Source organism: Miniopterus natalensis, chromosome 14, assembly GCF_054644295.1.
Source record: "Miniopterus natalensis isolate mMinNat1 chromosome 14, mMinNat1.hap1, whole genome shotgun sequence".
Taxonomy (NCBI): domain Eukaryota; kingdom Metazoa; phylum Chordata; class Mammalia; order Chiroptera; family Miniopteridae; genus Miniopterus; species Miniopterus natalensis.
Window position 1 is genome coordinate 35,571,978 of NC_142094.1, and position 27,880 is coordinate 35,599,857.

Consider the following 27,880-nt stretch of genomic DNA (forward strand, 5'->3'; position numbering starts at 1 on the left):
GCCTGCACCCCGCTGGCACGAGCTCCGGGAGCGGCTGGGCGAGGTCGCCGGTCGTCCGAGGTGGCTGCCTGCGGGGCTGGGAGTCTCAGAAGTTCAGACCCACTTCGCCGGGGCGCGCCCCAGCCATGTCCCGCGTCCGGGCTCTTCTGGCGCTGGTGAGTCTCCCCGCGCCCAGGTGCGGCTCCCGCCCGGCCGGCGGCTGGCGCTGTAGGGCCGGGCCGGGCGCGGTGTGGCCCGGGATGCGCGCGCGGGGTCCGGGCTGCGGGCGGCCCTCGCCGGCTTTGGAGAGACTGGCCCCGGAGGCTGCTGGAACTTTTGTTGCGAGTCTGGTCTCAGAAAACCCGGCAACTCGCTTTTCTTGGGGCGTGATGGGAGGCAGAGGAAACAGCTCCGGGTGCGTTAGGGGAGCCGCCGGGCGCCGCCCCGAGAGGTGGGCGCGGGCGGCGGCAGGCGGGCACCTGGGAGGTTCGGGGTCGCTGGAGGGACCGCTGGGCCGGAGAGACGAGGGGGTCTCCGGGACCAGTCCCTACACGTCCAGCCTCCAGCCGAAAGGTCCGCCTCCGGGCCGGTGGGCGGGTGCGCTCCACGAGGTGGCCGAGCGGGGTCGCGGGCACCCACGTTGCCCTTTTCCTGGCAGTTGTCAAGTTTAGGAAACAGCTCCGCCCGGGCCAGCGTTTTCCAGGAGCCGGGACCGCCCCCTTTCTCACAAAAGCTCTCTCGGCGCTGCCGGCGCCTTGTTTACTCTCTTATCGCGACGCAGAAAAAGAAACTGTTTTTGTTTCCCTTCCCGAGTCCCGAGTCCCTCCCCTTAGACTGCAAGTCACGGTCCCAGTTCTGTTTGTGTGTGTGTCTGTGTGCGTTTTTCCTCCTGCCCCTTTCCCTCTCGGGTCCTCCCGGAGCTCGCGCTGCTGCGGCGGCCGGAGGAAGCCCGGCCGCGCCGGCACCTGCGGGCGCGCGCCCCGGCGCCTGCACGTGGCCCCGCAGCGCGAGCAGCGCCGCCTCCTGGAGGCGGGCCTCTCAGAAATGCCGCTTTCACCATGGCTGATGGAAGAATCTTGGCCCGGGAGGCTCATTGGAATCCCGCAGCCCCCCTGAAAGCCAGTAGGTTCTTATTTTATTGGGTCCCGCCGCAGTTCCAGGCACTGTGTTCGGAGTGTTGACATAGGGGATCTCAGGCCGTTTGCACGGCAGCTGCGCAGGGAGGAAGATGCCCTCATCTCCGTTTTGCAGCCGGCGAAATGGAGTCAGAGCGTTTAAGTTATTCAACTAAGATCGCACAGCTAGGAGGTGGCAGGGATTTCATTTAGATCTGATTCCAAAGCCCAGGCTGTTTGTTGATTGCAACCATTTCCAGAAAAACCAAGAGTTAAAAGGAAACAAACAAACAAACACAGTAATGTCTGGCACCATCTTATGACTGGGAAAAAAAAAAAATTCTCTCTGGTCCCTTCAGAAATAAGATGCAACATTTGGGTTCCTTTAGAAGTTCCTTAGAGAAAATTTAAGGTGCAAAACTGAAAAATCATTTATACAATCCCAAACGCTAGGGTGTAGGTCAGTTGGTTAAAGTGTCATCCTGATAGGCCGAAGGTGTGAGTTTGATCCCCAATCAGGGCATATAACAAGAATCAAATAATGAATGCATAAGTAAGTGGAACAGCACATCAATGTTTCCCTCCCTCCCTTCCTCTCTCTCTCTAAAATCAATCAACAACAATAATAATAAAAACCCTCATCCTTCTCTTCCTTATTGCAGTGTTGTTTGCTTTGGAAATCTCTCCTACTTCTAGGTACAGCAATACCAGTATGTGTAGCAAAATTATCAAACCTGGTAGCTGTGCTTATTTAACTTTATACTACAGCATCTTTACCAGAGGTGCATATTTAAAGTACAAAGGACACCTTGCTTTTCTAAAAGAATGCATGCACACACATATAGTCATCTATATACATACATTTTTATACATACATATTATTATAATATCTATAACATTATAAATATAATTTGTTTACTATACAGGGTGTCCCAAAAATGTATACACACTTTAACAGCTGATAATTTAATTTTGAAAACTAGATGTATTTTAATAATCTCTGCCTTTATAATTATTCAAAGTGTGTGTATATGTATTTTGGGACACCCTGTATTTATATATGTGGCCTAGAAAATTAAGGTTTATTAAATATAATTTATAAATGCAGATGAGTAAAAAGAAAAAAACTGACATAACTCTGTCAGAGAAGATGCTTGGTATGATTTTAATCTTTTTAAATTTACTGAGACTTGTTTTGTGTCTTAACATGTGATCTGTCCTAGAAAATGTTCCATGTGCACTTGTGTATTCTACTGCTTTGGCGTAAAATGCCCTGAAAATATTAGTTAAATCCATCTGATCTGGTGTGCTGTTTCCTTGTTGATTTTCTGTCTGGAATACCTATTCATTGATATCAATGGGGTGTTAAGATCCCCTCCTATGATTGTATTAGTGTTGATTTCTCCCTTTATGTCCATCAAGACTTGCCTTTTCTACTTAGGTGCTCCTATGTTGGTTGTAAAAATGTTTACAAAGGTTATATTCTTTTGTTGGATTGCTCCCTTTATTATTATGTAGTGTCCTTCTTCCTCTCTTACTATAACCTTTCTTTTAACGTCTATTTTGTCAGATATAGGTATTACTTCCCTAGCTTTTTTTTTTCTTTCCGTTTGCATGAAATATCTTTTCCATCCCTTTGCTTTTAGTCTGTGCGTATCTTTTCTTCTGAGGTGAGTCTCTTGTAGACAGCATATAAATGGGCCTTGCTTCTTATGCATTCAGCTACCCTACGTTTTTGGATTGGGGCATTTAAGCCATTTACAATTAAAGTGATTATAGCCATTTTATTGTCTTAACTATGTTCCTCTGCTTTTTGCTTTTCCTTCTTCTCCTTAAAGAAGACCCTTTAACATTTCTTGTAATACTGGTTTGGTGGAAACAAACTCCTTCAGTTTTTTCTTGTCTGGGAAGCACTTTATTTCTCCTTCAATTTTAAATGGTAGCCTTGCTGGGTATAGTAGTCTTGGTTGTAGGGTCCTGCTTTTCATCACTTTGAATATTTCATGCCAATGCATTCTGGCCTAAAATAATTCTGTTGAGAAATCGACTGACAGTCTTACGGGAGCTCCCTTGTAGGTAACTCACTGCTTTTCTCTTGCTGCTTTTAAGATTCTCGCTTTGCCTTTAACCTTTGCTGTTTTAATTATGATATGTCTTGGTATGAGCCTCTCTGGGTTCATCTTTTTTTTAATTAAAAAAAATTTTTTCCCATCACTATTCCCTTTATGCCCTCTTCAACTTCCACCTGCCTCTTTGGGTTCATTTTGCTTGGGGCTCTCTGCACTTCCTGGACTTACATGTCCTTTTCCTTCACCAAAGTAGGGAAGTTTGCAGTCATTATTCCTTCAAATAAGTTCTCAGTCCCTTGCACTCTCTCTCCTTCTGGTATCCTTATTATGTGGATGTTGTTATGCTTCATGTTGTCCCAAAGGTCCCTTAAACTATCCAAATTTTTTAAAATTCTTTTTTCTTTTTGCTGCTCTGACTAGGTGTTTTCTGCTATCTTGTCTTTCAAATTGCTGATTGGATCCTCTGCATCATCTAATCTACTGTTTATTCTTTCTAGTGAATTCTTCATTTCAGATATTGTATTCTTCATTTCTTACTGATTGTTTTTTATGGTTTCTATGACCTTTTTCATGCTGTTAAAGTCCTCACTAAGCTTTTTGAGCATTCTCATAACCATTTTTTTTTTTTAACTTTATATCTGGTAAATTGCTTACCTTCATTTGATTTAGCTCTTTTTCTGGAGATTTCTCTTGTTATTTTATTTTCTTTGTCTCCCCATTTTGACTGCCTCTTTATATTTGTTTCTATGTATTAGGTAGATCTGCTATGTCTCTCAGTCTCCGTATGGTGGCCTTATGTGGTAGGTGTCCAGTTGGACCCTATTTCACAGTCTCCTTGACCAGCTGGGCTGGGTGCTCCAGGAATGTCCCTTATGTGGGTTATGTGGGCCTGCCTGTTGTAACTGAGTGTTGATTACTATTGACCCATGCATGGATGAGGTCTTCCCTAAGGCTGGATGACTGTGAGGACAACGTACAAGCTGCTGTGCAGGTGCTGACCATAGGAAGCAGATTACACTTCAGCAGGGTCTGGTGCCTCCTGAGATCTCCCTTTTGATATGCCACTTGTAAAGTGAATTGAATCCTGCTCTGTTGTTGTCTGAAGCTGGCCATTGGGTATATCTGTTCTGGGGCCTTTTTGGAGGGACTCTACGTGCAGATCAATGTCAGACACTGCTTATGACTAGCCCTGGGCAACCTCTTTGGAGATACAAAGTGATTCACAGTTTGTGGCTGCCTCTTTGGGCCTTGGTGTGCATGGGAAGGACCAAGCTGCACACCAAATTGGCTTCCACCAGCGCTGAGCCCAGTGGCAGGTCAGCAAAAGGCCCAAGGCTCCCCAAGATCTGCTTCCACATGCCTCAGCCTGCCAATTGCCTGTTAGACTCAGTTACTGAACCTCTGGAGGTACTCAGGTTGCATGAGGTGCATTCTCAGTGTGTCACCAGGTAGGGGTGAGTGGTGTTCAGCAATTGATAGAGGTTTAAACTTAGTGCCAGTGTTGGATCTGAGGCAACTCAGCAAATGTCCCAGGATAGACCAAGTTTAGCTGCCACCTGCTGGGTGCTCACACACCTTTGTAGTGTGGCAGAGTCTCAGGAAATCATCAGTGGGAGGCCAGCAAAGTTTATCAGGCTGATAGAGACCAAGATTTGGCTGTGTGAAGGGAGGACTCTTCACCCGTCTGGCATGTGAGAGAAAAATGGCGCTTGTCCTAGAATCACACAACTCAGTCGGTCCCAGATTCTGTCAGGAATTCCATCTCAGCAGGGTGTGGCCGTCAGGAGTCCGGAGGATAGAGCTAGTGGATTTCCCAGGAAGGGGAGGTGCCAGTCAGGCTTGAGGGATGGTGGGAGGGAGTGGCCCCCGCCTCTCAAACATAGAACTCAACCTTTCCTAGATTCTGTCCAGACCTCAGCACAGTGGAGCCACTAGGAGTCTGGGGGCTGGATTTGCCAAGAGCCCCAAGTGTGGGGCTAGCGGATCTTCCATGATGGGGAAGCATAGGGACGGTCAGATTCATGAGAAATTGGAGGGTGTGGCCCCTGCCCTAAAGCCACACAACTTAGTCACTGACATCCCCTGAGTCTTCCCCGACCTCTGCACTCCGGCCCAGGCAGCTGACTGCTCAGTAGAACACAAGTTCCGCAGGGTGAGACAACAGGGAGTCCAGAGGGTGAGGCAATGTCATTCCCCCAGGCTGATGCCATATGGAGGGGAGTGCTCCACCCAAGAAAGATGATATTTGTGATATGGGAGAATCACTCAGCACAGAAATCCTGGTGGGTGGCCCTTCAGCTCTCTCCCCAGAGCCACAAACCATAGTCTCTCCTCAAGTGACTCTAGTCCACTCCTCCCTCCCTCCGCCGGGTCCCAGGGTGAGTAGGTGTGGAAAAGATTTTGTGCATTAGCTTTTTAGGAAGGCACCTGTGTCTCCAGCAGACTCCTATTTCTCCCTGGTGGGCAGAATCCCCGCTGATTTTCACAGCCAGATGTTATGTGGGTGCCTCTTCCCGAGCTCTGGTGCTTTTACGCTGGGAAGCCCGGCTTGGGATTGAGACCCAACACTTCTCAGGGGGAACCTGTGCAACTGAACCCTCTGGCAAAGAGGACCCAAGATTCGGATGCTATTTCTGAATAAACCTCTTTGGGACACTAACCAAGTAATTTCCTTTTAAATAGTTCTTATAGTGGAAGTGTCAGTATTTCAAAGGAATCTCTGAAGGTTGTGAGAATGCTTTAGGGCAGCTGGATCACCATAGCACAACTGCCAGCTGGAGAGAATAACTTATTTTCTAAGAAATGGCCAAAATCCTGAATAAGGAAATCCCCCACTTGAAAACCCCTAGTGAGTTAAATACCTTTTGGCAAATTATCTTGGGCCTCAAAAGTCCCTTAATGAGCACATGTTTTCTAATAAGTAATAAGACTATTTACTTATGATAAAAAGGCATAATTTAAAACTTGATTCATAAGATAAAAAACAAGTTAAACCAAATTAGAACAGTGACACAAAATCTTTCTTCTGTTTAAATAGAGACATTGATCATGTGATGTGAAACAAAAAGTAATTCTTGAAAAAGTCATTCATTATTTCACGACCTAATACAAGTGTTTTTATTTTACTTACAGCCTCCTGACCTTGTGTACACATATACAAAATTGCATATTTATTCATTGCTGTTTATAGTTTCCTTTTTATCACTTGGTGTATACATAAATCTTTTTCTATTTCTACATAATTTTCATCTCATAATTTTTATTGGATGTGTTTTAGAGAGAACATTAATTAAATGACCTTAGATTACTATAATTCTTATCACATTATTTTATTACTTATAATTTACTATAAAGGAAACATTTCTTAAATGTACTGATATATATATTACCAAAATCTTGTAGATATTAATATATATATATCTTATTACCTAAAATTATTTTAGAACTATCATAAGTACCTTACAAAAGGTTTCTAGATCCTAGTATACTGTTTTTTCACATGAGTGTCTTTATAGATTTAGGCCTGATTTTAGAAATTGGGTCTACACTGCCACAGTCTGTGTCTTGTTTAGCCCACATGGTATAGACACATACCATATGTATGTATTGTATTCTTTGCTGTGTGTGTGCATCTGTTCACAAAAGTGGAAAAACAGCATTTAACTACATAATAAGTTATTCTTATTTTCTGGAGACCTTTGCTTTAAAAATAAAAATAAAAGTGTCTTCAACTTTTTATGTGGTTGGACTCTTAACACCAATTAAGTATCTTTAATTCAGTCTTAAACAAGAACAAATAATTCAGTCTACTTGCCTACCTTATTGTTTTTGAAGTAAAGCTTAAATTAGAAAGAAGTTGCTTACTGTAAGATTGGTGACTTCACCTTCCCCTTTGATCACAGCTCCCTCCTTGATTTGAATTGAACTCTTGTGCAATCAGGACACTCCCACCGATGGCATTTAGAAAGAGCATTCATAGCAATATTGGACAACTGGTACAGGTTTCACTAAGTGGGGATGGTAGTGAATTTAGTATGAAGTTATGCATTTTGAGCAAAGAAATCTTGTAAATTTGCAAATCTTACTACAAATTCATTTGGCAAATGTACACAGCCCAGCAAAGCAAGCAAACCTACTACAGGTTTTGTTAAGCTGTGGACTGGGATAAACTTGCATATTTACAATAAACTTGGCATTGGATTCATTAACAACAGGCTGTTCTTTGGTTAAGAACTGCAGCGTTATAGATTTACTCCCCTCTGTGTGCTGGCAGGCCATAAAAATATGCGATGTGAGAAAGGTCAATATTAATTTCTGAGGGCAAAGATCTTAGAGGGAGAGGGGGGACAGAGACTGAGACAGGGAGAGAGAAGAGGGGAAGGAGAAAGAGATAGAGAATTAACTTAGAGCAAGTGGATTAAGGCTCTTGCCCCTTGCTGAAGATTGAGCTTTGGTGTCCAGCCATCCTCAGAAAAGTTTTCTAGATCCTAGTAGACTGTTTGTTTTTTCACATAAGTGTCAGGATGGATTTAGGCCTAATTTCAAAAATTGGGCTACACTGCCCCAGACTGTTTTGTTTAGACTGCATGGTATTGACACACATAATATGTATATATGTGTATGTATATATTTTTAATATTAGTCGCCACCATTTAAATGTTGGAGGGTTTTGGTTTCTCTTTAAAAATGGAAAATGTGGCCCCACATGCCCCCCCGGCGCTCACTCCTCTGAACCAAATGGCTGTTCCTTTTGTTTGAGGGCCTCTCCTGTTAGACAGGCCCCTCGGACCCATCCTGCTCTGTCCGCCAGGATGCTTGCCTCCTGCGTTCCCGCCGTGGCTCCCCTGCACATGAGGACTCCAGGGCTCCAGGTTAGGATTTTATAGCCCGTCTATTATCTTTTTCTTCCACCAAAGGTGACTTGTGTTTTCGGGCTTCTTTTTGGAAAGGTTGTTATTTCTCCATGAAAAGTCAAATTCGGATTTGCAAGTGCAGAGCACAGATGTTGTTAATCTGTAAAGCTTTAATCTCCTCACATGTAAATGTAACCTGCTCACCATTGATTACGTTTCCCAGAGCCAAATTTTTCTCCATGGCAGTGAGCACCCCAATAACTGGGGCTCTTGTTTAAGATAATTACAAGGAGAGCCTCCTTCTCCAAGATCCTGATTCTTCGGGTCTGCAGTGAGACCTAAGCACTTTATTTTTTAAAGCATCACTACTTGATCCTGATGTCCGTCAGGGTTTTGAGAACTATTTTTCAAACGCTAGCACTAAACTCAAAATCTAATCCCTAATGGAATTTTCTAGGCTCCTCATTTTACTTTACTTATTGCTTGATCAGTCAGAGGTTTAACCAGTAACTTACTCCCCCTGCCTCAACGCTCTCTCTCCTGGTCTTCCCAATCTTAAGGAAGAAAGAAGACTTTATTGCGATAAGATTACCTTTTATTTATACATTTTCAAAAAAATTTAAAAATGCATAGAATCTTCACTTACCTCTTTCATGTAGAACATTTTGTTTTATTTATTTTTATTTCAATTTTTCAATAATGTACCTACTACAAAATGTCATTACAGTTTCCTTATTTTTTACACAAATATGTTAGAGGTGCATTATATAATTGGAAGTGGTGAACTATTCATGGTATTTTTAGAATTTCTTTTTCTTCTAGTGTTGCTAAGTAACTGAAAGTCTAGAAAGCAAGTGAGCATAATTAATCAGCTGAGCTTCATGTGTTTTTCCTTTTGTGTTTTTGGCAGCAGAGGACAATGAGATATCAACCCACCTAGTGTGGCCAAACTCTCATTTAGCCCTGTTTCTAAGTGTTTCAAAGGGAGCAATGCAAAGATCCTAGTATAGGAAGATTTCCGGTTTGTGCATTTCAGGTCCCCACCCATGCAAGAGATTGCACTTGCGGTGAGCCTTGTGCCTGTTCTCAGACTCAGCTTTCAGATTGGTCAGAGGGAAACTGCTTCCTCCCAAACTGCAGACCAGACCAGGGATGGAAAATTCCACCTTCTTGCCAGCCAAAACCCTAGCCTTGAAGGTCCTGCTACAATTTTCCAGACTAGAGACCTTGGGATTGACTCATGGTTCTCAGAGAATTTCACTGCCCCCCCCCCCCCCCCAAATACGCACATCCAACATGCATTTGCTTTGACTAACACTTATGCTTCTTACCAACCATTGTCTAAACACAAATTGAGTTCTTTGCATGCCTAAACTTTGGAAAAGCAATTAGGAAACTAATTTGTGACCCTGAAACAGAGCCCATATTTGGGCCTGAAGTGCCAAGTGCTCCCTTAACCACTCCTAATTGTGGATTATTGGACAAGTTAATTCATGTACTCTGCACTCAGCTTCCTCAACTATAGAATAAGACCGTTGTAATTCTCACGCACAGGTTTATTGTAACTACCACTCAGTGATATATGTGAATGAACTTTGTAAAAGGCCAGGCAAATGTTATGAGGGAATGGGGAAACGACTCTGCTTAACCAGAACCCAAGTTCGGCTGCCTGCCGCCACAAAAACCAAATTTGTGAGACAGATGCTTGTGAAAAAGGAAAGTGGCTTTATTCAAGTGCCAGTCACCTGAGGAGATGGGGGACTCTTGTCAGAAAGCCCATCTGAACATCTCAAGGCAGGCAGAGGTTTTTATAAGGAGGGACAGGCAAAGCAGAACAAAGAAATCAAGAGGCGGGGTTTGAAAAGTTCTGTGTGCGGGCCAGCGCAGTCCACTCAAAGCCAATCCAGTGATGGTCTGGTGTGCATCATCCTGGTTCTATGGTTGAAGGTTAGCAAATCTCCCAGAACTGGGATGACTGAAGGTTGGAGTCCATATTTTCTGAAGTTAGTTCCTAGGATTCATATACACACATTCTGCTTATCTAACGGGTGGGGAACCTTTTTTCTGCCAAGGGCCATTTGGATATTTATAACATCATTCGTGGGCCATACAAAATCATCAACTTAAAAATTAGCCTGCTATATTTGGTCACATATTTAATTAATTCACCCTTAATGTGATGGCTGGAACTGCTTCTCTTTGGTGAGGCCTTGGCAGGGCCAGACCAAATGATTTTGCAGGCCTTACACACCCGAGGGCCGGATGTGCCCCACCCCTGATGCAAGCTACAGTTTAGTCAGAATCAGCATTTACAGAAACAGTGTCAACAGAATGGTGGGGTAGGTGACAGCTCCCATTGTTACATCTGTAGGGATTGGTGCTCTTTACATTTTCATGAATGACTCGGGAGAGAGAGGAGCAAATGTCCTAATTGTAGAAAATATTAAAATCTTCTAGATAATGAAAAACTTGAAGAGATCTGTTTAAAAATCCATCTGGAAGCTGACCAGATGCTTATGGTCCCTTTCTGTGTTGACATTCCAGAATTCGATGAGGTTGCAGCACCTATGGTTATGGTTGGCCATCTGATCCCACTATGGTGTCCCGAGTTAAAATGTTAATAACCTGTGTGGTTCTGGAGACATTAATCTTTAGTTAAGTTAACAGCAAGCTGCTAATGATGTTTTTGCTGAGGAACTCAGATACTTCCCCACTTTGGCCAAGTCAGGCTCCTCTGAGTGTGACCTGCCTAGAAAGCCCTTCCTGGATATCCATCCACACAGCTCTCCACCTGCACCTCTCTCAAGACACTGCCCAAATTTCCTTTTCTTCAGTGGCCTTCCCAGGCCACTCTTTCTAAAGCAGCATTGCTCCCCCCTCGAAATCTCCATGACATCACACTGGCTTTATTCCTGTAAATAGCACTATCCCTCTCTGACATATTGCATATTTCTTTATCATCTTCCCCTCTATGATACTTAATTTTATGTGTCAACGTGACTGGACCATGGTGCCCAGATATTTGGTCAAACATTAGGTTGGATGTTTTTGTGAAGGTATTTTTGTGATGAAATGAACATTTTAATTGGTAAACAAGTAAAGGAGATAACCCTCCATAATGTGAGTAGGCTTCATCCAATCAGTTAAAGGCCTTAATAGAACAACTGAGGAAGGAATTTCTTCTTCCCCCAGGAAGAAAGAATTCTGCCCTCAGACTGCTTTTTCCTGATTCTACAGCCTGCTCGCCTACCCCATCAGACTGTGGACTTGCCGAGCTTCCACAATTGCATGAGCCAGTTCCTCAAAATTAATCTCTTTCTTTCTCTCTCTTTCCATACACACAGTAATACATTTCACTTAGATATAAACTCCACGAGAGCAGAGTTTTTATCTGTTCATTGCTCTGTTCCAAGGCATCCGTCTGGTACTCAACAAAGTATTTGCTCAATTAATTAATTGATTAATGGAGTAGTAATATTATTATTCCCAGCAGAATATACAATTGAGTTTTCTCTGATTTTCTAATCTTTATTATGACGGAGATTTAAAATTATTTTATTCCTCTTTTTTCCCATTTGTTTATAATTTACCTTGGTATGCTAATTTCATCTAATACTCATGAGACTATATTATGAGCAGGCCCATAATTTCAGAGCTTTGATTTAACCTATTTTCCCATCTTTTCAAAAGCTTTTCTGATAAAAATGTTTTGAGCATTCAGATCACTTAGTTCTTTGTGCCTTTTCTGCCTTGTCACAGTCAAAATGCCCCAGTTTCTGCTTGGAAAGTTTGGGTTAAATCGTTGTACACTGCAATCTTGAATTAATGCAATTTTTTAAAAAAATACAAGCTATATAGAGCACTGCTTACATCTCATCATGTAGCAGTCACAACATGCTCTTCAGACCCATTTTTCTTTTTTATTCTTGACATAATTTTTTGATGTTGAACGAAATAAGAAGTGTTGCCAGAAATTTGACTCTGTGAAGCAGGTGTGGGCAAATATGAGAGGAGGTTGGTGTCTGTGCTTCGTGGCCAGGATATGTGTGTCTCTTCAGTGCTCCACTCCAGGAGTCACATTGCTCGGATTCTTAATGTATTTTGCACAGTAGATAATGATTTCCAGTTAAAAACTTCAAAACTAAAAACAAGTCAGAAAGTACATTTCTTTTAGACAGCTCTAGAAAGCTGAGTATATGCACAGTTTTTCAGAAATAGCACTAATGTAACACTCCACAAATATAAAATGTGCTATGCCCCTGATCACTTGATTATTTAAAGCAAAGACTGTGGGCCTGCTTATGATATAGTCTCATGAGTGTTGGATGAAATAAGCATACCAAGGGGGATAGGGCCCTCTAGCCATGGGATGGACACACACACACACACACACACACACAGAGTTGGGTATCAACTCTGGATGCCTTTCCCTTGTCAATTTTGACTAGCTCAATACCTATAAATCCCTTTGAGTTTGAATCTCTTCTGTTTCTGAAGAGAAATGAGAACTGAAAGAAAAGGAAAGCAGTAATGTCTCACTATTAAGTCCCTCTTACAGCAACCGAGGCGGCCGACGGCAGAAAAGAATTGCTCCTGCTCGGTTTGGTTGCTTAGAGTTAGTTTTCCACTCTCTGTTGCAAATAAGACTTACTGATCTAGCTACAGAAAGATTTTATATTGATTTGAGAATTTTCCTGTGCTGGCAATATCTGGAATGTTAAATGGTTAGTATATTTAATTCCAGGCTACCAAAGAGCAGTGAGGTAGTAATGGAATAAGGGTCTTAAAATGTGAATGATTTTCATTTGAAAGCCCTTCCCATGTTAGCAATTTGGTATGCTTTCAGTCGCATTATTGTTTTCTGGAGTGCCAAATCCAATTACTATTTATTAGCTATAAATTCTCTGATCTAGAAGGAGAACTGATATTAACAGGATGACAGGATGACCTATAGAGAAACTAAAAAGTAGGGAACTGTCATCCTGAGAAGAGAAATTGATGCTAATAAAATTTTTTGTTCAAAGCTTCATGAAAAGATCATAGATTCAAATGTGTTTTTAAAAGTAAGAGTCATGCAAATATAAAGTGTAAAACATCCCCATTATTAATCTATTACACATAACATGCCTATGTGCAAATCTGCTTTTGGAAACTACACATTCCATTTTTATTACAATCAATGTTTTTCATCCCTGACCCTGGCACATAGTAGGTGCTCAAGAAATGTCTGTTGGATTGAAGAGTCAGTGGTTTGATAGTGAAGACAGCATGTTTAGACATAATTCCTCTGCTCTGTGTCTTAGTTTTAGCTGTTCTTACATAGAATTATTCATATATGGGGAGTAAGCTATATTCTCTGGTAAATTCACCTGCCTCTTGTGTATAAGGGATACAACACTGCAATAGGAGTTGGGAGACTTAGACAAGTCCTAGCTCTCTATCTTTTGCTAAGGAGTGACCTTGAACAAGTCAGATATTTTCTTGATATTTTGGTGTCATTTTCCCTCTTGGAAGACTAGATATTAGTAATGCATTTTAAAATACATTCATCTCAGGAGGAGAGTGGACAACCACATCTTCCTGATTCCTGCTTTGGAGGTCTGTGGTATCCTGTGACCTGAAGGGGATACAGGCTTTGGTGACACAAGAGGAATAGCTGAAATGGAAGAGGCAGGGACTCTGTGGCAGTGATTTATATGTGTAGAACATTTAGTTCTCTTGATTCAGAAGCTGTCAGTGTTATTACTGTACCATAAAATACAAAAAATATATATGCCATGAAACTATGAAAAATGACCTTGAAGAAAAAAATCCCCAGAACTAATAGTTTAAATTTTTCTGATGTGTGGCAATAAAATTTACATATTCCACATAAGTTGAGAGATTTTTTGAATTTATGTTTAGAGAGACAAAAAATAAATACTAGGAAATCCAGGAAAAGAAGCAACTAGAAATTAATCCCAAGTGCTCCCAAACATTTTTTTTTTTTAAATCCTCACCTGAGGATATGTTTATGGATTTGAGAGAGAGAGAGAGAGAAACATCAATTGGTTGCCTCACATGCATGTCCCAACTGGGATCAAACCCGCGACCTGGGTATGTGCCCTGACCGGGAATCGGACCCCCAACCTTTTTGGTGTATGGGATGCTCCAGCCAACTGAGCCACCCGGCCGGGGCCCAAACATTTTTGAGGGCTCTAGTCTGTAACAGATAAATTTGACACAACATCACTTAGACTTATGGGCTTTTTTTCTCTCTAGAAGAAAGGAACCAAAAATAGATTAAAGATTGGCTCTCTATTAAGTGAAGTTCATTTTTTCCTGAATAAAGGTGAAGAAAATTCTGTTAGAATTATTGTATGATTTGATAATCAGAAGGATTGATCAAAACTGTTGATTCTATGGCTATGTATAAAAAGGGAAGAAAATAGAACGTGCTATAATCCTAGTGTCAGGTTTGGAAGAAATGATCACTTTTTATCTTCACAATAACCCTTAACCCTTCAAGACAGGGAGTACAGATGAGGAAATTGGGGATCAGTGAGGTTATATAAGTTGCCTAAAGTCACAGTGTTGGCGGCAGAGCTGGGATTCAAACAGCCGTCATTTTGAAATGTCATGGTTTTTCCTATTCCACTTTGCTGCCCCTCAGTAGAACTTTATAATAATAACAATAATAATGAATAATAATAATACTTCCTGAGCACCTATTTATTGTGAGTCAGGAATTGTACTAAGACCTTTAAATGCATTATTCTATTCAATTAACAAATACACGAAGAAGAGATTATTTCCAATTTATAGATTTAAAAAAAACAAAGGCTCAGAGAATTTAAGTGACTTTGACCCAGAGTCACCAGGCCAGTATTGGGAGCCAGTGTTTACTTTTGAGCCCAGAGCCCTGGCTCCTACCACTCATGATGCTGTTTCTAGGGTAGTTTGGAGAGCCCAAGATCTGGTCAATGGATCTGCTCCTTTTTCTGGAGGTGAGTCAAAGATAGATGGAGCCCCGCACTGATTCTGCCTGTTTACTGTGGCAAATCCAGCCATTTGGGCAGTTGGTCCTTGCTTACCAAGCTGTTTAGTTCAGAAGTCAACAAAATTCTCTTCATGCTTTTCTTTTGCAGATACTTACCTTTCTTGCTGGATCATTGACTAAAGGTGGCAGTGCCCAAGTGACTAATAGCAACTCTGAGCTGTTGAAATGGAGTAAGAATATTACCAAAAGGGAGGCTGGGTGCCCGGAAGGCCAGCAACGTCAGGGACAATTCTGCTGCCTACCATGTCTTCCTGGTATGTTACACACACATCCAGCAATTAGAGTGAGAGTCAGAGTGAGGAATAGCACATAGTAATAATGAAGGAAACGTTTTTACAGTGTTTGGTTCTCCTGCATAACTGCATTACTGAGAAGAAAAACCAACTATGAAATTATTTTCCCAAGACCAGTTCAATTCACCTTTATCACACTTGTTTGATGTGGGTATAAACAAATATATTTTACAAATGATATGTACTTCTGAGGATGATTTATCTATTTAGTTGCATTTTCCATTAGCAAGAGAAGACTCATTTGTGAATATTAAAGCTCATCACCTCCGAATTGATTAGAACATATCATAAAAATTGTGGCATTCTGAAAGCAAGTATCTCAGTACTTCTGCTCAACGAGAAGACACTGAAGCATGCAAAATGCATTTGCATTTGCAGCTTAATAACTAGCTGAGCTAGAAAAGCAACAGACAAAACCAACGGTTTTTAAAAATCAGTATTTTGAAATGCAAACCAGTTTCAGATCAGAAATCCTTCAAACACCAGCAAATTAGAAGCTAAGCAGAATGCAATTGTGCAAGCGTTTTTTCAACATAGTTGACCATGGTTTCATACAGACATGAGTCTCTTCTTGCTGCTTTGTGAAGTAAGACAGGAAGATAAAAGAAAACAACATGTGGATTTATGTGACAGATTCCCAGAATCATAAAGAATTGTAGTAGGGATTCATGGTTGGCCTCCCAAGATTCCAGCCTTCAAACTGCTGAACAGGAATGGGTCATGTTTATAAGAAGATTTTACCAGTCTCCCTTGGCCTCCTCACCAGCTTTTAATAACCCTTAGGAAAGATCTCCCTTATAATCCAACTCTTTTGTACTTAAGCCCATTTACTCTTCTCCAAATGGGAATGAAGAATGGCCTCCTGAATTTTGATAACTTGCTCAGTGCAATCAGTTTGTCCTATGAATTCAGATCGTTCATATTTTTTAGAACCTAAAATGCAAATTAAAACCAAGACAATTTGCTCTGCATGTCAAACTGTCAAGGATTTTTGTCTGTTTGCTTCTTTTGTTTTACTTTGTTTTACTTTCATTTAAGGAGTGATCTCAGCCTTGGTGAGTTTGCTGATGAGATAATAACTTTCATATACTACCATTTCTTTTTAAGAAAGAAATTTGGATATGTGGGTCAAAAACTTGAAAAAGTTTTTACCTACTGATTTATAGGAAAATGCCTTAGGAAAATAGTCAAAATAAAGGAAAATACTGTACACATGACATTTCATTATGATACCCAATGATGTGGAATTAAGTAAATTTTGGAGTTGTCAAATGCTGGAATATTATGTTCAATCTAAGTCTTGTTTTTTTAATATATTTCTAATAAGCTCCTCAATGTACATATATTCCCTTAATGGATTTATAGCTGATCTGCTGGCTGAATTAACTGATTCTCTCTGCTCCGTCTCTAAAATATCCTGGACGGCATCCAATGCGTGCTGAACACTCCTCCCACTTCTACTCCTTCTGGTTGAATTTTAGGGTTTGTCAGTATTCAGATTGCTTCCAAATCTGTTTATGCTTATGGGTGTTGTGATAGAAATATATGATTTAGTTAAATATTATATAATCAATGGTATATAAATACAAAGAGAAGGCAGATTTTATTTCTGCCAAAACTAGTTTGAATGCTGGAGAACTTACGTAAAGTTGAGTTGCTAAACTGAGTTGATAAATTAGGTGAGGGCAAAATCAGTGGAAAAAAATCTTAAAAATCTTGGAAGCCTTTCATACAGATTATTAATGTCTTTAAATTTTCTTTCCATCAAAAAGAAAGGAAAGGAAAGGAAAGGAAAGGAAAGGAAAGGAAAGGAAAGGAAAGGAAAGGAAAGGAAAGGAAAGGAAAGGAAAGGAAAGGAAAGGAAAGGAAAGGAAAGGAAAGGAAGGAAAGGAGGAGGGAATGAGAGAGAGAGAGAGAGAGAGAGAAACCATAGGTGATGCATTTTGGATATGATTTTAGTAAGAAAGAATCTGGAATTCTAATAACTTTGTTCTACATCACAAGACTGACAAATAATTATATAGCTATACTCTATAAATTAAAATAAAATACAGTATTTCTTTAGTGATTTTCAATCAAAAAAGTCTTTACCACATCACCATATCCACTAAGAATTTTACAGTGTATTGTATATGTCACATACATATTTACATGCACATATTACATATATATACACTCATATGTATATGTATATATATGTATATTGGTATTGTAGGAATGCACCAAAATGATAACAATGAATATCTCAGGTTAATTGATATATAGGTGCTACTTGTACTTTCCTGCCTTTTCCAAATTTTCCACAGTGAGCATATGTACAATTATACTCAGAGAAAAATTTATTATTTTCAAGAAAACACCTACTCATTTTTTATATTTTGATAAATTTAAGTTGTGTACATTGGAGCAAAGAAAAAACCTGTGATTTATTCTATCCCTGTCATGCCGTAGGCATTGTGCTGGGCACATTCTGCAAGGTAGTTCATCAAAGAGGACAATTCATTTAGAAACCAGGATAATATGACTGACAAGCAAATAAAATTGTACTTTGGCTTGGTTTTAAGTGTTGCCACAGTGTTATAAAACCCCAGTGCACTATGTTTCAATTAGATTCCTGGTTTCCATAGTTTGCTTATTTTTTTCTATTGATGGAATAGTGTTTTTATTTACTAAAATGCCATACATGTTTAAATTAATTTTATCATGTAGTAAATATTTTGTTTTATCAAAAAGAATGCTGTGAGATTGTTGAGAAAGTCATGTACCTAAGAAAGACAGCGTAAGTTATTTTTCCTGTACATGTGCATAGGGCAGATTAGACTTTGCTTACTCTTAATTAGTTATATTAGTCATTGGAGTCACCAGTCATGCTTTTCTCTTAGATTCCCCTCTATATTTTCTTTCACTTTCTTCTTCATTATTTATCTTTATTTTGCCCTAATCTAGTTTTCCCCATAGCACTTATCACCACTTGATGTCATATACTTATTTGTGTGTTGTGTGCTTCTACCCTGAGAATGTGAAGTCTTGGAGACCAAAGCTTTATTTCCTGTAGTGCCTCCAGCTCCTGGGAAGTGCCTTGAACACAATAGCCTTTAATAAACACTTGTTAAATAAATTAAATTTCCAGGAGAAGGCATTGTTGTATAATGCATACTAATAGCAATATAATAACTTGTTTTATTTTTAAAGTAAATGAAAGTAAATGCGAATATTATTTGAAATGTGTACATTAAGATAATAAATCTGATGATAAATTTTGTTACAAATATGTTCATACCTGCCCATCAAAACATACTCTGACCCTTAATGGCAAAGGGGCAGAAGGAAAGGGGAAAGAGAAGGGACTGTGAGCATTTTCGAGCCAGGTCCTGTCCAGTTCTGGGAGCAATGCAAGAGAAGTGCTATTATCTCCATCATATGCATGAAGAATTGTAGGCTCAGAGGGAGTAAGCACTTTCTTAAAGATCATGGGACTACTAGAGATTTGACCAAGGTCTTTAGAACTTCAAATGTCCTTTTCCTTACACTATACTCTTATCAGGATCTGTGGACTTCGGAAAATAAAATGAGAATCCAGAGCAAGGTGAATGCCTTAGGTCATCTCAGTGGCCAGTGGCGGCCATCTCCACCGTGAATACATACCTACAACCCCTCTCCTCCCCCACCAAAAAGTTAGTAAAGGCATTTTCCCCAGTGCATTTGGTCATTCTAGCTTCCTTTCCCCCTGTCACATCACCCTATTTCTGTAGGCATATTCCTTCAGTCACTCATTCAGCTTTTGTCTCCGGAGACTTTCTGCCTCTTGACATGATTTTTAGAATAACCCTCCCCCCTCTTGTGTTTATAGATCATTAGCCCAGTTCCCCTTTTCTAACATTTTACTCTCATCCTTGCATACTTCCCATGTTGTTACATTCAAATACTTTCTCCATTATTTTTTTTGGCAGGTGAACGAAAAAAAAGTGACTGCGGAGCCAATGGGGACAAACTAGTCTGCGTGTCCTGCCTGGAAGGGGTGGAGTTCACAGACAAGGAACATTATTCTTATAAATGCAGAAAGTGTGGAATTTGTGATGGAGAACACGGTAAGTGTCTTAACAAGCAATTCAAAGTGTCCATTTGTGGTACTCGATGTAGAATCACTCATAACATGCCTGTAATTGGAAATTGGGACCTATTCTGATGCCATGTTGGTGTACAGGAAGGGACAAGATGGGGCTGATGGGTGAAGCAGGACCAGGGACTGAGCTAATCACTGGGCTAGACGCTTATCTGTAGGAGACTGACTGAATGTGAACCCTGTGAACAAGGTTCGTAAGATCCAATCAAAAAATGCAGAAATTTTTTTCCCGTCTTGATTTATGCTTGTGTAGTGGCTTTCGTTCATGGCCAGAAAAAGCTCAGAAACCTTCAGATCTAAGGACAAAGGATCTTGAGAGGTGGGTGGGATGCTCCACCTTCTTTGGGGATTGGGTTTGTCCTGATAATTCCAATTGGGGCCCTATACTTTCATGACTGTCCCACTCTATTTTGAGGGCCCAGATTAAAATATAACAGAAGTACTCCCACTTTTGCTTGACATTAAGAAGTCTCTGGACATATTTCTTGTCTCGATTGGAGCCCTAAAGCAATGTTTCTCAACCCTGGCTGTACATTAGCATCACATAGGGAGCTGTGAGAAATGCCAATGTTTAGGTCCCACCTTAGACCAATTAAATCAGAATCTCTGAATGTGGGCTTTGGCAGTGGTCTGCCTGCCGAGGTTGGGATGAGGCCTGACAATCTGCATTTCTAATAAGCTACCAGGTGAAGCTGATGCTCGTGGTCCACAGGCCACACTTTGAGTAGCCAGGCTTTAGACTAGAAGAACAGGGGAGCTACTTAAACAAAGGTGTGGTTGTGTGGGTTGCTAGATTGTCTATCCACTTAAAACTCTGCTGAATGATTTCAACCATTTCAGCCTGGGGTTGCCTGTTTTGCATTTAAACACTAGTTGTATTCCTAAACAGTACTTGTATTCATGATGGTGTGACTGTTCATGTAAGCAGTGGATCTCAAAAACCTATTCAGCTCCTGCCCATCATTTTCATAGCCAGTTTATAACTAGCTGCTATAACTAATTGTCTGCAAATTGGATTTCTAGGCTTAGAAGTGGAAACAAACTGTACCAGGACCCAGAATATCAAGTGCAGATGCAAATCAAACTTTTTTTGTGACACTCCTCCATGTGAACACTGTAACCCTTGCACCATGTAAGTTTTAATCATTTTCTGATTAAAACACTAGATATACTTTGAGAGGTATATCTTCCTAGGGGGAAACAACACAGTCTGAGAGTCAAGAATTTGGGTTCTAGTCTTGCTTTGCCTCCAAATAACTAGATAGCTGTTTGTTCATTCAGATATCCAGTCTCCAGACATGTATTGAATGCCTCCTGCGTGCTTGACACTGCTGGCCGCTTAAGCTAACAGTATGAGCAAGACACATCCCTGGCATCGAAGCTCTAAGGCTAGAGGCAGAGAGAGTGAAAAAAGGCATGGTTATTGATCAACTCCACATGGCACTCATCAGCAGAGACTCGTGCCTAGGGTGTTATGTGTTATACAGAACCTTTCAACCCTGCTTGGGAGGTTCAGTGAAGATATGGCACATGGCTTGAGTCTTGAAGGAAGGTGTACATGGATCTAAAGGATATTTCAGGAAGGAAAACAACAGCTGCAAAGAGACAGAGGACGCTCCAGAGAACAGGGTATCTGGCTGGAGTGTAGGAAAGACTGAAAAGGAGCCAGGGCCAGATCATGGAGGGCCTTGTCTTTCATGCTGAAGCACCTGGTTTAGACCCAAAGTTAGAAAACCTGATTGGGCATCTCATTTTTCTTCTGATTAACTGAGTGTGTTTGAGCAGATCACTTAACCTCTCTGAGCTTCAGTTTCCTCACACATTAGGATGCAGATAATTGTCACTTGTCTTACTGGTCTCATTTCTGTGAAGATCAGATTGAGTAATATGTATTATAAAAATAGCTTTTACTTTGTAAGACATTGTTTTGCATACATGTAAATATAATAAGGTTATATCAATGTACCTCCCCTTGAACTTGTAATTCATCTTAGGAATCATTTAGGAGTTCACCTAGTAGACTTGAAAAGTAGGGGCATCATGCTCAATGTCTCTTATTTACTGGAAAAAATTAAAGGTTTGTGCAATTAACCTAGCTTCTCCTTTCTAGCCCCAAGTGCCTGAGATAGCCCTCATGATGACAGAAGTAGGAATTGGGGTTGGGGGAGGGACTAATGTAAGTCAAATAATAACAATAATAGTAGTTCTAAATACTTCATAATCTTCGTTTAACTTTTTTCTCACCATAGCCTTTTCAAGCAGATAATATTGTCTCCTTATTATTGCTGAGAAAACAGGCTCATGGTAATTAAGTGACTTGTTCAAACTACCTAGTTAGACAATGGGCAGAGCCAAGCTTTAATTCAGACTTGGTCAGTGTTTGACTATCAGAAGAAAACCCACAGAAACCTCTTGAGTGTCCTAATCACCACTTGATGTTAAAAGGCAAAGCCTCTAAGGGCCTGCTGAGTAGGCTCCCTCAGTAGCATCATGGGCAGTGGCTATTGTCTGGCCATTTTTATTGTTCTATGGAACTGCCTTGAAATTGTTTTTGGTAGCTTATGATTGTCTCCTAGTATTTTAAGAGCACAGCTCATTCCCAATTTTAAGTTTGTGCTAAGGTCTATTTCATTCTTTTTCTTATATGTCAACACTTCATTACCTTCCTTTAACTCTGGGTATTTTAAAACATAGTCATTCTTTGTTTATCCAAACATCCAAATTATGTTACAAATCTTTATCAGCTTTAGATGCTAATCTAGAAATATTTGAGGGAATATGTTTGCCAGAGATGCAAAAATCAGTATAATGGCCCCAGATTTATAGTGTGTCATTGAAAGTGATCAAGGAATCAGCCTACCAGCCTTTTTGAATTTCCTCTATATTTTTTTCTAGGTGTAAACATGGAATCGCTGAGGATTGCACAGCAACCCAGGATACCAGATGTAAAGGTTATTATTACTTTTTTAATTAATATACTCTCCTTTCTCTTATTTTCACAGTAAAATATGAAGCCAATTCCTTTTGATTCTTTGAGAGTACCTTGTTTAATCTTAAAGATGGCTTATTTTCATGTAAAATGTCCAATGTTTCAATCTATAGGATCCAGCAATAACTACCTGTGGTTCTTGGTCCTGGGCCTGATTCCAATTGCATTCATAGTTTGGTGTAAGTTCTTACTTTGTTCAAGTTGCACATTGAAATAACTTGGGAAGTACTTGTTCAAAGAATTTTCCTGTCTCCTACCTATAAGAAAGCTTCTACCAGGTAGGTAGCTAGTTCTGTTATATTTTTAATTCCTGCCACTAAATGCATTCACGAGAGCTGATAGGAATAGATTGATTATATCCCTCAGTTACTGTTTTTGAGCAGCCTTTTGGGGGCATTGAGTAGGCTTTTCCATACGCCCTATGTTTTTATGCAGGCAGCAGCCAGGTTTGCCAAGAATCCTTCACTGTTCATCGAGATTACACCAGGCATTAAAAGAACACAAGGAGCAAGTGCCAGCTGGTGTGGCTCAGTGGTTGAGCATCAACCCATGAACCAAGAGGTCACTGGTTCGATTCCTGGTCAGGGCACATGCCCTGGTTTCGGGCTCAGTCCCCAGCAGGGGACATGTGGGAGGCATTCAGTCTGTGTTTCTCCTTGCCGATGTTTCTATCTCTCTATACCCCTCCTTCCTCTCTCTCTAAAATCAATAAAAACATAAAAAAAAAAAAAAAGCAAGGGCCTTCCTGGGAAAGGCATTGCAGGGGACACTTGATAAATTCATCCCTCTCCGTGCCTCCTCACCCTTGTTCAAACTCCATGATTTTTTATTATTTCTCCATCATAATTTACAATATTGTGCAATACATTTTATGCAAGGGTTACCTAGTAAAATCATCAGATAAGCCAAAATTGGGTGTAATTATAATTAGTCCAGAAAAATCCCTTTAAATCATAAAATACACGGTGGTACAACATTCAATCACTGAAGCATTCAGTCTTTCCTTCTCTGTTGGAATAAGCCTCTGTTTCTTCAGTTCAGTTGAAGGTAAAGAGGTTTCCTTGCCTTTAGAGGTTGTTCAGCTAAAAATAATACAGTACTCTATGTTTAAACACTAAAACCATGCTTGCAGACTTACAGATCCCTTTCTTCCATCTCTTACTGACTTTAAGGCATATATTCATTGAGTGTGTATAGTTGAGTTATTTATAAGTGCATGTAATTGAATTTCTGGGCATTAAATGCCACTCCTTGGCAAGCTGAGGTCAACTTTCCATATCTTATTCTTCTATGCCCTGCTGTAGCCATGACATCAGCTCCAAGTTGGTGAGAGGGAATGGTGATGACATATAATAACCAGAAGCCAGCTTCATGCTAGGTCAGTGTGAGGTATTGGACATCTCAGTTAAGATGTGGCATATCTCTAGAACACTTGACCTGGTGGGCTGGGATTGTCCAAAATCAGGACAATGCTGTCTCTTGGGTGTTCGGTCACTTTAAGTTTCAATGAATTTCTGTTTCTTTCTCACGCTTCTCTAGTGTGAGAGCAGTGCTTCCTACAAGGCTAGGACCTGAGTCTGATAGAAATTTCTTTCAGTTTTAGCTGTGAAAAGACGGCGCAGGAATAATAATGTTCACTGTGAATCTACACCTGAAAATACTGTAAGTGTTGAAACATGCATCCACTTTCTTAAAAACATAGAGAAAGTAGTAATTTAACTTTTTATTTGCCACTTTTAAAAAATAGTGCATCAGCTTTCTTAAAAACATAAAGTAATAATTCAACTTTTTATTTGCCACTTTTAAAGAACAAACATTTATTATGTGTGTGTACGTATGAGTTAGAGGGCATCAAAAAATAATTCAGATATGATGCCCAATTTTAAGTAAGCTCCACACAACAGAAGAGTTAACAAAGGGCTCAAGTGGGAGGGCGCCCAAGGTGGGCTGGGTAAAGTCAGTGGCCAAGCTCCTGTTGCGCGCTGGTGTTATCCTTGCAGGAGACTGCAGACACCCTGCCCCAGGGCATGGGCTTGGGATCCAAGCCCAGGCACAGAGATGGCTCTCAGAGCCCATTATAAGGGCACAGCTCAGCTTTCTCCAGCCACTTGTTACCATAGCTCTCACCATATTTTTTTTCCGACATGGGAGCAAAGCATTTCAAGTAGCGTAAGTTACACAGGGAAGAAACCCAAGTTCACTTCATGAATAATGATTTTCTCATTTGGGGCGAGGGCTCAGTGGGAGTTAGGTTTTTTTAAATCAACATAGTACAAAATAATTTCAATTTAAATCATTTTCTCATGTCAAAAATAAGAATAGTTACAGTAAAGAGAATTTTGGAATGATAATGTTTAGCATGTTTCATGAGTCTATGTGAAGCATAATCTCAACACATTCCTTGAATGTGTAAAAAATAAGCCAATATTCCTTAGTTTCTGGCAATGCTGGAACCTTTCAGAATAAAAATTTGAATGATGAAAGAATCCTTTTTAATCACTTAGTCTAGCTAATTTTATATGTCAAGCAACTGATTATACTTCCTTCAGTATTAAGGAAGAATTAAAAGATTACATTTTGACTATTCTAAATATATTTTTATCTTTTCCTTTCCCTCCATGCGTTTCTCTCCAGGAAATGTCCCCATTGGCTTTAGCAGGTAAGGCTTTTATCATTTTATTTCGTAGAGATGGCTTCCATAGGAGCAGGAGGCCAATTTTAGAATAAGATAATGTTGCTAATTTCAGTGAAATATTGTGGGGTCTTGCTATTTGCTATTCTTTAAATTTACAGTTCTTTTTACCATCAAGGGTTTCTCAGGCAGTTTGTTTAAATTTATAACTAATATTCCTAGTTAAAAATAAATCAGCTAGCAAGGAGGCACGATATTCTGAGGCTTTGGAAAATTTTTCTTTACCAACATTTAGGTATCTTACAGAACTCCTGCCTAACTTGACTTAGAGGTTAATCTGAATTATAGACTCAGTTATTATTGGTGTGTTCCAGCTCTGTAACAACATTTATAATTCTACTCAGTTATCATTTTTGAGCTGTGATTCAGAAATAAGAATGATCATAAACTCTTCACCTGTCTATTAGGTTTGTAGGTCATTGAACATCAGATCCATAGGGGATGTTCGAGGTGATCTTTTCCAACCCCTTCATAGATGAGAAAAGAAGACACAGAGATGTTATGTATCTTGCTCAGGTCATAGAGCAAATTACTGGGGATATAGGAGGAGCTGGGATTAGAAGATAAGGTGGTTTCTGTGTTTGGGTTTCACTGTCAGCTCTTTAGATCTCTAGGACTAACCTGTATTCTTAAATACTACAAGAGGAGAAATAAACATGGTTTCAGTCATGGAAATTTCATTCACAAGAACAAATTTTCAGAGACTATTCTTTTTTTTCAGACATCGACTTGGATGAACATATGAGCTCTATTGCTGAGCAAATGACATTCACTCAAGTTAAAGAGTTTGTTAGGAAGAATGGTATCAGTGAAGCCAAAATAGATGAAATCAAGAATAACTATCTCCAAGATACAGCTGAACAGAAGATCCAGCTGCTCCGTAATTGGTATCAATGTCACGGGAAGAAAGGTGCATGTGTCACTTTGATTACAAGTCTCAAAAATGCCAATCTTTGTGCTCTTGCAGAGAAAATTTCCAATATAGTCCTAACGAACAGTGTTAATGGACATGAAAATGCTAACATCTAAAACAGAAATGAAAGCCAAAGTTCAGTCTAAAGTGAAAAACAACTCACTCAGTTTTGAGTCTAGACAACCAATAGAAAAATTTGTGTTTGAAAATGTTAGGTGGATGCTGAAAATGTTGCTTGACTTTTTACTAGGTATGTTTTCTTTTTTACATTTATTAGACTTGCAGAGCTATATATTTACGGGTTTCAAGGATCTCCTGATTTTACCTTCAAGGATGTTTAAAATTTAGACAGGCATGGTTAAGAATAAATGCAGAGGTATGTTAAGTATGCAAATAGGTGTGTTTGCAAAGACAAAACATTGGAATCATGCGCTAGCATCTAATGTATGATTCTGTAGATGCAAATATAATTATGGTATGTGAATACAAAAGTCCATCTACAGGCTGACCCCTTTGATGAATCAACAGAAGCTATGACCTCTGATGCAACGTCACAATCACTGGAAAGGCAACTCTGCCTCTAAATTACCTGCCCAGCTCCAGGATGATTCCAGAGGTTTTACAACGTTTGTCAGTTTTGTTTACAACTCTGAGCATATTCAGGGAAAGCTTGTGTGTACCTCTGAAAGCAGAATTTAAATAAGGTTCTACTTCAAAGATGCTTACACAGATTATTGGCATTTCATTGTGAAATATTTCAATCTTGAATTCACATAGAAAACACAGACTCCGTTATCATGCTTGAAATTTTATATTTGTATGCCCTCCAACTGGATCAAAATAACTGACTTCCTTCTCAGGTGCCAAAACATGTCGATCAGGAAGCATTCCTAGAGCTTTGCCACCTCTCCATTTTTTCCTTGATGTACGTCTTGATTGTCTTTATACTCCCAAACCTGAAAACAATATCTGTGAAATACAGTGAGCCACCAAAAGCCACTGCTGCTCTTAGAAACTGCTAGCCAGGTTTGGAGAGACTCACTGCTCTTACAGAAGGTAGTTTCGTGGCATCTCACGAACCCATGTCTACCACCAAAGTTGATATGTAGATTCTTACTTTGCTCTGTCCCTTGCTAAGAATGCAGCTTATACATAGTGAAGGTGAAATCATCCCCAGGTTTTAGGACTTGTTCTTGCTATTTCCTGCAGCTTCTCCCCACTGCCACGTCCTTAGACACTTCAAAACATGTACATTAATGTGAATTTTAGTAAATAATATTTATATTTGTATATATGTAAACTGAAGATGGTTACAAACTGAAATGGATGCTTCAAACGACCTAAATAGCTTCCACGGATGGAAGGTTTGTATTTGGAAATATAAAATATAGGTAAAAGTGTTTAATTAAAATTTTTTTTTGGTATTTCTGGTTATTCCTTTTTTGTTGGGTTCTTGTGTTTTGTGTGTTTGTTTCCATTTTCTCTAACTACGGCTACATGTAATCTCTTTATGGGTCTTCAATGCTTTCTTTGGCCTCTCAGGAAGTATTTACCTTTTAAGCTCCTTTCGGTAGTGAGAGGATACCCTTCATAGGCCGTTGCTGCCAAGAAAACCCTTCCCAACAACACGTTATTACTGATTATGTGAGGATCGATTATGGCAGGATCTATGTAAGGCGCTGGAAATGTGGCTAGAAAGTAAATATTTCAAAAGGTGGGTTTTAGTCATAAGAAAGCTCAACAGGGATTTTGAAATAGTCTTTCCTGTATATTTCCCATTGTGGCTACTTGGTTACCACTGGACTCTCTCCCTTT

At 40.0% G+C, this 27,880-nt stretch overlaps 1 protein-coding gene across 1 annotated transcript; it reads left to right on the forward strand.

The window, feature by feature from the left end:
- The first annotated feature begins 119 nt into the window (after window positions 1–119).
- Window positions 120–27,489, forward strand: FAS (Fas cell surface death receptor). Its single transcript, XM_087824238.1, is given in 9 exon segments — window positions 120–155; window positions 15,144–15,309; window positions 19,299–19,436; window positions 20,495–20,603; window positions 22,367–22,421; window positions 22,555–22,639; window positions 24,064–24,122; window positions 25,095–25,119; window positions 25,874–27,489. Coding segments are annotated over 9 exon segments (1,005 nt in total). The 5' UTR covers window positions 120–125; the 3' UTR covers window positions 26,212–27,489.
- The last annotated feature ends 391 nt before the right edge of the window (window positions 27,490–27,880 follow it).